The following is a 10,732-nucleotide window of genomic DNA, read 5'->3' on the forward strand; positions in this document are numbered from 1 at the left end:
CTCCCTGAGAGAGAGACAGTGATCCTAACACAGAGAGAAATCAGGCTTTTCCTCCCCGCCTTCTCTCCTTTCTTCCACCAATTCCCTGGTGAGACCAGACCCCGTCCCCTGGGGTCTCACACAAGAATAAAAAAACAATCAGGTTCTTAAAAAGGAAAAGCTTTTAATTAAAGAAAGAAAAAAGTGAATATTATCTCTGTAAAATCATGATGGAAAATGTTACAGGGTCTTTCAGCTTATAGGCACTAGAGAGAAGCCTCCCCCCCTGCAGAAATACAAATTGCAGCAAACAGAGATACAATCATTCCAGCAAAATACACCTTTGCAAATAAAGAAAACAAACATAAATCTAATCCACTTTCTACCTATTACTTACTATTTGAATAGAAGAGACTTTTTCAGAAGATTGGAGAGTCTGTATACATGTCTGGTCACTCCCAGACCCCAGAGAGAACAAAGAAAAACCCAAAAAGCACAAACAAAGGCTTCCCTCCACCGAGATTTGAAAGTATCTTGTCCCCTGATTGGTCCTCTGGTCAGGTGTTCCGGGTTTACTGAGGTAGTTAACCCTTTACAGGTAAAAGAGACATTAACCCTTAACCATCTGTTTATGACAATCCTCCACTACTGAAATGCAGTCACCCCGAAAGCACCAGTAGCCAAACAGCTCCAGTCATCGTGTGCCACACTGGGAAGGGAGGAGAATCATTATCCTGTAACCCCAAGGTCCTGCTTTTATGGAAGGTACTTTAAGGGCTCGTTTACGTCAGCACAGAGAAGAGTGCCTCCATTTTTAAGGTCTCACCCACAATATCCCTGCGCAGTGAATTACTGCACTTGTTTCCATAAGGACCCTCACTCCAGTTGTGCTTCTGTTGCAGAAGTCTAATAGCAAGGAGAGTTCAGTGAAAGTGTTCCCCAGCAGCGCTTCAGAGCCCAGCCAGCTGAGCCTCAGTGACTCCAGCATGCCACCAACCCCTGTGACTCCAGTGACGCCCACCACACCAGCCTTGCCAGCAACACCCATTTCACCTCCTCCAGTCTCTGTGGTTAGCAAGACTGTTCCAAGTGGTGGACCGGAGCCAGCTAAGCCAAGCCAAAGGTAATGCTTCCCCTGCACTCCTTTGTGATCCAGTATCAGCAGAGAACAAGTTCAATGCATGAACTGTGGGCACTGTTGGTCTCTCTTCTTGTCTTTCTGAATAACTTCATTAACCCACTGACTTTCCATTTCTCCATAGCGTTCTCTTGGTATCATCTCCTCCTATGCCTCAGCTTGGGACACTGTTCTCCACAGGTCAGAGTGCACAGACGCAGGCTGGGCCACAGCCACCTCCCGCCAGGGTGGTAAGCCATACCGCCGCCTCCTCGGGACTCCCCCAGGTCCGAGTGGTCACTGCGCAGTCCAGCCTCCCACCTGTGTCTCAGCAAACCCCAGTGGTAACACAGCAGCAGCAACCTGCATCAGTGCCTCAGATACGTGCTACAGCCACACAAACAAAAGTACCACCTCAGGTGAGGATAGCCATGTAGAAATGGTGAGCCAGCTCCCAAGTACTTTTCACCCTGATAGATCCCAGAGCACTCTGGAGATGATGTATATACATCAGTCACCAGCTGCTAACAAGCATGAGAGGTGGAGCGCACCATCCATGCTAGACCAGCGCATCTGCATAACAGTCTTAGTATTATTTATCACTCACTTATATGGCACCATAAATTTACTTAGAAATTTACAAACATAAAAGACCCAAAGCACTTACAGTCTAAGACAGACAAGGCAAATGAAGGAAAGAATGGAGCAGAAGTTCAGGAAAGGTGGCAGGTGGAGACAACATTGGGAAGAGAAGGCTTCCTGGAAGAAGTGGGTTTTAAGGAGGGATTTAAAAGGCACTTAGAAGAGGGGAGACGGTTTCAGGGCTAAGAGGCAGCACAGTACAGAGAGAACAAAACTGAGAATGGGAAAATATGGAGGAAGTAAGTAGATGAGAAGAAAAAGCACGAGACACATGATTGTGTAGGGACCTGGAATTAACATGTGAGACGCTTGTGTTTAGTGCAGTAAGTGGCTTCCTTTCTGTGAGGGGATTCAGATTAAATATGGCTGATATGCTCAGTGACGAGAGGAAAGTGAGGTTAGCAGCAATGTTTGGTTTAGACTGGAGGTTGCAGAGAGGAGAAATAGAGAGGCCAGAAAGGAGATGGTTACAATGATGAATGATGGCTAAGATCTTTGGGGCAGCAGTCATCTTATTCTGTTTGTGCAGCACCTAGCACAATTGGGCTCTGATTCCTGGCTGGGGCTGATAGGTGCTGCTGCAATACAGATTATTACTAAGTGGTGAAGTCAAGAGATGACAAAGCCTTTAGCAGTGGAGACTGTAAGCAAAGGGAAGACTTTCATTATAATGAAGATGTGGTAACGGGCCTTAGCAAAGGAACTGGATATAGGGGGAGAAGGAGAGGAATCAATGATAATGAGGTTATGGGCTTAGAAGGAAGAAGGTAGTGGACTATTAATGAAGGTAGCAAATGAGAGTGGATCAGGAGGGAAGATGTTAAATTCAATTCCACAGAAGATGAGAAAGTGGCAGGATGTCCATAAGGAAATGTCAGGGGAGAACAGAAGATGTTGGTCTGGACAGAAGGACATGCATCGGAGGACAGGGTACATAGAAGAGAGCAGCTCTGAAGTTATGGGGTCAGTTTTTTTGGAGTGCAACATGAACTGTCCCTGGTTTGAATTTGGCCAGGTCAGCAGGGTTGATGCTTATTTTTGTGAAAACAGCCACGTGACTTTTTGCCACATGATCAGGGCCCTTGGAAGGATGGATTAACCTACTCAGAAGTTACCCAAGTAAAAATGGACGCTCTGACACAAGCTACTGCCTGCACTCAATCCCTGACCTTGGAGTCTGGGTACCATCCTGTTTCGATGAGGTGAAACTGTTGTTGTAGGTACAAATTTGTGGCCCAATAAACTTGACAGTACACACCTTTTGCCAATGAGGGTTTGGGGTAGCTGTGTTTCCAGGCCTTCTTAAAGAACAGTTTCAGGGAGGCACATGAGTGGAAGCATATGAGTCAGGGCAGAGAGAAGGGTCCCAGGCCTGTTGGACAGTGTGCGGGCGAGTGGCAGAAGGGCAAAATGGGGAAGTGACCATACGTCTTTTGCCTGTGACCATGCATCTTTTGCCTTCACTTTTTACATTAGGCTATTATGACTGTACCAGTGAAAGCCCAAACCAGCCCTGTACAGGTGCAACGGCCGGGAGCATCTGTGACAGGACAAGCAGGTATCGCTGTGACGGCACTATCTGCAGCATCCAGCCCCACTGCAAAGCCAGCAACCAGTTCTCCAGGCAGCTCTGGCCCAACCTTCTCCTCTTCCACTGCTGTCATCCAGAACGTAGCTGGCCAGAATATCCTTAAGCAGGTGAGAGGCACAAATGGGAAGCTGGACTGTGACTCACTCTTCTATTCCTTGTGGCTTAACAGAGGGCTTAGATGTCTAGATGTGAAAGGCTAGTGGAAAACTACAGCAAGTCCATTACCGCCGGAAGGTTTTGTTGCCCATGCAGGTTCAGGCAGTTGAAGGCTTGCTGAATTTGGACCATGTTTTCAAATTCCAGTGTATGCACTTGGTCACACTGCAAGTGTATATGTGGGGTGTGTGTGGAACATGCAGACACCAATGGACATTTTTGACCCCTTTTGGTTACTAGCCCGGTAGCCTTGGATATTTCTTCCCCAAGCTTGATTGAAAGGGAACTAGTATCTATCGTCCCTCAATCTCTTGTGTGGTGTGTGAGGGAAGGGAAGAGGTGCCAACTAATGAGTCATCGACACCATTTCCAGCAGCACGGTGCTCTCTAGAGCCTTATTTGGAGAACTGGTTCAATTCTGATGGGGAAGAGGTAGAAAGAGCAGCATCTGCTGAGTAATATCAGCCTGTTGGGAAGTTTTGTTTGTGTCCGGCTGCTTCTCGGGTCATTTTCTCACTGAATATAACAATTGTATCTCTTTGAACTTTCAGGTGGCTATTACAGGCCAACTTGGCATGAAGACCCAGGCTGGAAGTGGCATCCCACTCACAGCTGCTAACTTCCGGATCCAAGGAAAGGACGTACTGCGCCTGCCTCCCTCTTCCATCACCACGGATGCCAAGGGACAGACTGTGCTGCGGATCACCCCAGACATGATGGCCACCCTTGCCAAGTCTCAAGTCACCACAGTCAAATTGACTCAGGACCTCTTCACAGCTGCTGCCGGAAGCACCACTAGCGGGAAGGGCATCTCTGCAACTCTGCACGTGACATCCAGTCCTGTCCAGTCTGCTGATTGCCCAGCCAAGACTAGCACAGCCACTTCTGCTTCTCCCAGCCCTGCTGGGACCACAGTTGTTAAAGTGACACCTGACTTAAAGACTGCAGAGTCAACCAGTTCAGCTTTCAGACTGATGCCTGCTCTGGGCATGACTATGGCAGACCAGAAAGGCAAAGCCATTACTACAGTGGCATCCACTGAGGCTAAGCCAGCTGCCACCATAAGAATTGTGCAAGGGCTGGGGGTTATGCCACCGAAAGCAGGGCAGACTATTACTGTAGCCACTCATGCCAAGCAAGTGCCCTCTTCCTCTTCCGTGAGCATGCCTGGCACAGTTCATACCTCAGCTGTTTCTTTACCAACCATGAGTGCTGCGGTGTCCAAGGCAGTTGCTGTGGCCTCTGGGGCAGCTGGCACTCCCATAACCATAGGAACAGGAGCCACTGCTGTGCGGCAGGTACCCGTGAGCACCACAGTCGTATCTACATCCCAGGCAGTAAGTAACTCACGCTGTCCCTCGTGGTTGGGGTGAGAGGGGATAGTCTCATTCCCTCTTTCTGCTGAAACATCCCAGATCCCAATTAATTAGGGTACTAGCTGATATTAAAGCATTGAGCATTTAAGGACTAAGCAGGAGCTGTTGCAGAAGCTGAAGGTCGGGGAGCTAGGTGAGGTAGGGTACAGATGGGGCTGTGGGCATCAGAGGCGGTATGAGAGGCGATCCATGTGACAGTCCTTGTTACTTGGATGTTAAAACGATCAGCAGTGAAATAATAAGTAGCTTTGACAATGAAATTGGCACCTTTAAATTGAACATTAATACTTTACTGAGGTGAATGGGGGCAGTTTTGCCAGCACTTCTTGCATTTTACTGCCCAAAGATAAGCACCTAAAACAATGTCTCAATATGTCTCAATAAAAGCAGCTAAGTAAGTGATCTGATAACTTCAGGCTCCCAAGCTGCAAATATTAACCAAACAACCCTTCCCTGGAAAATGCTGCTGTGGAGACATAGGGTTGAGCAAGCTGTGAGGTGAAGTGGGTGGGGTACATTTTAATGAGCCAGAAATGAGAGAGAGATTTCATTAGCAAAGCCAAGAACTGTTGTCAGTTTCTACACCAGGACTGCAAGTGGCACCTGTATGTTCCCAGGCTCTTTTCTGAACTCCGTATTACTCCCAATATTGTTTTAATAATCTTCCACTTCCCTAGGGTAAACTGCCAGCTCGAATCACGGTGCCGCTATCGGTGATCAGCCAGCCAGTGAAAGGCAAGAATGTGGTGACAGCCCCCATCATCAAGGGCAACCTTGGGGCCAAGTAAGTAATGTGCAGCCTACCAGTGAGCAGCATCTCCGTTTGCTCTCTAAGTGAGATGGAGAGGTCCAACAATCAGGTTCATGGAGATCTAGAAATAGAGTTTGGACACACCACAATCACAGGAAATTTGAGGGGATATGCCCATCTTGCATGATCCTTGCATGATTCCTGCTCAGTGCTCCAGAGGAAGGCACCTCCAGATCATTCCTCCAAGGAAGTGGTGGTCAACCTGCGGTCTGCATGCGGCCCATCAGGGTAGTCAGATTGCGGGTAGCAAGACATTTCGCTGACGTTTACCATCCACAGGCGCGACCCCCAACAGTTCCCAGTGTCCGTGGTTCATCTTTGTAGGCCAATGGGAGCTGCAGGAAGTGGCAGCCAGCACGTCCCTGAGGCCTTCTGTTTCTCGCAGCTCCCATTGGCCGGGAACGTCAAACCACGCCACTGGGAGCTGTGGGGTACTGTGCCTGCGGACAGTCAACGTCAGTAAAGTGTCTCATGGCCTGCAGTCAGATTACCCTGATGGACCGCATGCGGCCCGCAGATTGCCCACCACTGCTCCAAGGTGTTTGCCCTGGAGGAGAATTTATGCCTTATTCTGAATTTAGCTATCAGCTCAGCTCTGTGCACATGAGCAAGAATCACCCTGAGGAAGTAGCTAATCCTATTCATGGTCTGAGGGCCCATCAACATGAGAGAAACTAGCACAAGTGCAACTGCGTCAAAGTAGATCCCATCAGCATGCAAGTAATGGTCCATTTTCATTTCCAGACTCCTTCTCACATCACTTAAGGCAGAAAATTCCACATGCTGATTGCATTCTGCATTATCCAGGAGGGTGTTTCATTACCCGCCATCTGGTTAGACTAACCCACAGACAAGAAGCTGGGGTGACCCTCAGAGCTGCCAGTGTTGCAGTCATATGACTAGCATGCAGTACCTTCTGCCATGCAGCATGGTGAACATTAGCATAACCTATTCGTTGTAACCTCTATCAATATAGTCAAATGAAAAATTTAGAACCAGTGCTCAATGAGGTCAATGGCTTTCATATCTTAGCAGCTGAAGAGCAGTTTCATCAATGACAAGAGCTGCATAGACACACAAATACTTTCATATCAAATCAGCAGTAACTGCATTTAGCTAATACAGATACACTACAACAGAATCATATTACCATTTGCGTTTCCAGCTGTTTTTGAAAATAACCAGAATTTGGTAGTGACTCTTGAATGCCGGGGTGGTCCCAATGTCTCACTCAGAGCTAAGTTGGGAGCTGCATTCAGGGATATATGAGGAGTCCTAGGTTGTGTCTCTGAGTCCAGTTGATTCAGCCCTCTGCATCACTATTGACCTCTCAGTTGGTTTCTGTCTTTTTAGCATTAGTGGACTGGGTCGGAATATCATCCTGACTACCATGCCAGCTGGGACAAAACTGATTGCTGGGAACAAACCAGTGAGCTTCCTGACAGCCCAACAGCTACAACAGCTGCAGCAACAAGGCCAAGCCACGCAGGTAAGAATACCTGGCAGAACTATAGGTCTGCCCATTTGGTCTTCACTGCAGTAGCATCTCCATGAAGGTCTTGCCCATGAAGACACAAGGTTCCATTGACGTTGGTACCCAATCTGCAAATGTATGTCTTTGGTGTTTGCACTGAGCACATTTAGTTCATTTCCCCACTTCTATAGCATCTGGATTTGTTTTGTTTTAAATCTTAACGAAATGTGCTGCTGGATAGTAAGGATGAAGAAAAAACAATATTAATGTCAGGCAGCGTGCCAGTTTTTCTCCCTCTGCACTGACTTAGGGCTGAAAGGATTGTATCTTACACTTATTGATAATTTTGCACTTGTCTAGCACTTTCCAACCAGAGATCTGCAGCTTGAACTCCCTCTGTCTCCTAGGGCAAATCACATCAGTCTTTGTGCATCAGTTTCTCATCCATAAATTCAGTATAATAATAGTAACTGGGAAGTTGCAGGATACTTTCAGAGCCTGTGATATGAGGCTTGTAGAAGTCCAGAGTATCTAACAGATCAAATGCCTTTGTTCTGAAAATCTGAAAGCAGCTGAGATTTGGGTTTTTATTCAAACTGGTGATTAATCCATTTTCACTAGACTCAGACTCATAGACTTTAAGGTCAGAAGAGACCACTATGATCATCTAAGTCTGACCTCCTGCACAACGCAGGCCACAGAATCTCATCCACCCACTCCTGTAACAAACCCCTAACCTATGTCTGAGTTATTGAAGTCCTCAAATCATGTTTTAAAGACCTCAAGGTGCAAAGAAACCTCCAGCAAGTGACCCTTGCCCCATGCTGCAGAGGAAGGCAAAAAACCTCAGGGCCTCTGCCAGTCAACCCTGGAGGAAAATTCCTTCCCGACCCCAAATGGCGATCAGTTAAACCCTGAGCATGTGGGCAAGACTCAGCAGCCAGCACCCAGGAAAGAATTCTCTGTAGTAACTCAGATCCCACCCCATTTAACATCCCATCACAGACCATTGGGCATATTTACCTGCTAAAATCTTACCCTCCCCCCCCACGTCCCTCCACTGCACCCTCCCAGACCATCACTGGATGCTTTGAACTTGCTGATGCCCAACTGTGCAGTCAGTGCCTTTCAGTATTGCTCGTATGGGTGACTTTTGGACTAACTTGAATGCTGGCTGTGACTGAATCAGGTGAAGTCTTTGCCCTGAATTAGTGCTGCTGGCCCATTGGGATTGATGCTGTGTGTGTACAGTGTGACATATTGTGCTTTGCTGTGAATTAAATGCTCTTCAATTTCAAACAGGTGCGAATTCAAACAGTATCAGCCTCCCATCTCCAGCAAGGAACAGTGTCGGGCTCTACCAAAGCAGTCTCTACTGTTGTTGTGACAACAGCACCATCTCCGAAACAGACACAGGATCAACAGTGAGCATCAGTTGTGAAAAGGGATCACTTTCCAAGAGCTTCCCTGGCCTTATTATCCTTCCCCCATCCATCACCAGTCAGGGCTTCTTCGGTGCCAACACAGACAATCCAGAGATTGGACTAGAGCCTCACCTGTGCCAAAAGGAAAACATGGCTTGCTTGGGGCCAGAATTGTGGTATCCAGTGGAAACTTCAGTACAGCAACACAAGATTCTGTACTTAAGAACCTAAACATCTCAGTCTAGAGTTGTAAAATCAAGTTCTATAACAGTGACTAATTGGAGGTTTTACCACGTCTTTATTCTCCTCTCATTCTAATTGCCCTTTTTGCAAATGGCAGTGTGCCTTGCTGTCATTGCATTATGTTCTGGGTTAGCCTCAGGCAGTCAGCCTGGGTTCTTTCTTTGCTGGTGAAACTTGCTGCTAGGGGGAGACGGATTCAGTGATTCTCTGAAGTCATGGACAAGCTTCGTTCTTGGTCTTGAAGTCCAGCTATCAGCTCCCTTTATATACTGTAGAGGTGACTGTAGTTAGTGGCTGGTTTTATTGTTAGGGCTTAACCTGTGTGTAATACAAATTCTATATATTTATTTATTTTATAACTTTTTAAGACCTCTCCTTTCACTTCCCAACCCAGATTCTTTATTGACTTCAATCACCATGTCAGATTTCTGAAGAAACTTTCCCTTTGTTATCTTTGCAAAGGTGAGATAAAAGAATCCTGTCCCATAGCATGCCTGATGAAGAAAATCTCTGCTGTAAAATAGCTATTGTATGTATGTATCTGCATGTATGAGAGTCTGGCAATGAATGAGCTCAGAGCAAGGACACAGGAAGAAAAGTCTGCCAGGGAATTTCCTTTCTTGCATTTCTCAGTGACTGAACCATCAGCCAGAGAAGACTACAGCCTGTTTAAAAGGAGAAGAGAACAAGGCTTCAGTTTTGTCCATGCTGCATTCACTCTGACTCATGCAGGAGAAGCGTTTTACTTTTAACCCCTGTTGATGCTGGCCTGGCCTTATTTGATTTTTATCTGTCTCCAATTTTTATCTTGATATACAAGTTTTTGGGATTGTGCATGTTACAGATCAGAAGGGGGCCAAAAGTCAGTTCACAACTCTGACATCACTGGAATTTTTTCTCTGAATGAGTCCAGAAGAAGTGTCATGGTAGTGTTGGGTCTAAACTTTTGGTGAACTTTGGAGCCAAAAAACACCCAGACTGGCCGTCTCTGCATAATCCTTTCTGAACCTTTTTTTGAACAAAGCACTGACCTGCAAACTACTCATGACACCCCCTTCCTCAAGTAGCCATTAGCCTTTATCTCTATGCATTTACTTGTTAAACTTGCTCTTCCTGTAAAATCTTGATTGATTATGCATGACCATTATCTTTTATTAATCACTTTGTTTACTTCTGTGTATAAATATTGATGCTCACCCCTAATAAAGGGGCCACACTTATTCTAAAGCTTTTGGGGTAGTGTGTGCCCGTTGATCAACGCATTAGTGTCTGGTCTCTGACAGAATTGTGGGCCCATATTCCAACTCCACACAACCTTGGGTGTTGGAGAGGTGAGTGAGGACTTGCTTTATTACCTAACAATTTGGGGGCTCGTCCGGGATGCCTTCTGGTGCGGTACCTCTGTCCAGTGGTCAGACCACTCATATATGAATTGGCAAGGCGCCACAGGAGATTTCTCCCAGCCAATTCAATATTGAGGGGTCGTGTATTGGACAGCAGGGTAAACGCCAGTTGGAGGGCTCCTGTCAGACACCATGGGTCAAGGGACTAGCGTGCCTCTTGAGAGTCCGTTGGGGATTGTAAATAAGTTATGGAACGAAGGGAAACTCCCAGTACAGACAGGAATGTCTAGGAAGAAGTTGTACACACTATGTGTAAGGAATTGGACTGGGTATACCGCGGTATTGGCCGACTCGGAGATGAGGTGGCCTTCGTATGGCTCTTTCGAACAGGCTGCCTTAAGAGGAGTAAAGAGCCAGATCGAAAAAGACCATCCGGGACAGTTATGTTACTGGTTTTGTTGGGACACAGCAGCAGAGCTGTGGAAATCTTTAAAAATTATGGCAGTCAGGTACTCTCCCGAGAGTGAACCCCCTCCAGGTTATTTCGATGAAGGGTGTAGACCACGGCGTGTTTTG

The 10,732-nt window shown here is 46.7% G+C and overlaps 1 protein-coding gene across 4 annotated transcripts in view; it reads left to right on the top strand.

Annotated features, from left to right (window-relative positions):
* Positions 1–9,743, top strand: part of NFRKB (nuclear factor related to kappaB binding protein) — a 36,848-nt gene extending 27,105 nt beyond the window's left edge. For all 4 annotated transcript variants that reach the window (XM_030538588.1, XM_030538590.1, XM_030538589.1 and 1 more), the window contains 7 exons: positions 882–1,102; positions 1,242–1,515; positions 3,215–3,436; positions 4,037–4,822; positions 5,539–5,645; positions 7,026–7,161; positions 8,449–9,743. In XM_030538588.1, the coding sequence (XP_030394448.1) occupies positions 882–1,102; positions 1,242–1,515; positions 3,215–3,436; positions 4,037–4,822; positions 5,539–5,645; positions 7,026–7,161; positions 8,449–8,574 (1,872 nt within the window). In that variant the 3' untranslated portion in view covers positions 8,575–9,743. The remainder of the gene's footprint in view (positions 1–881; positions 1,103–1,241; positions 1,516–3,214; positions 3,437–4,036; positions 4,823–5,538; positions 5,646–7,025; positions 7,162–8,448) is intronic.
* The last annotated feature ends 989 nt before the right edge of the window (positions 9,744–10,732 follow it).

This window comes from Gopherus evgoodei, chromosome 19 (assembly GCF_007399415.2).
Source record: "Gopherus evgoodei ecotype Sinaloan lineage chromosome 19, rGopEvg1_v1.p, whole genome shotgun sequence".
Taxonomy (NCBI): domain Eukaryota; kingdom Metazoa; phylum Chordata; order Testudines; family Testudinidae; genus Gopherus; species Gopherus evgoodei.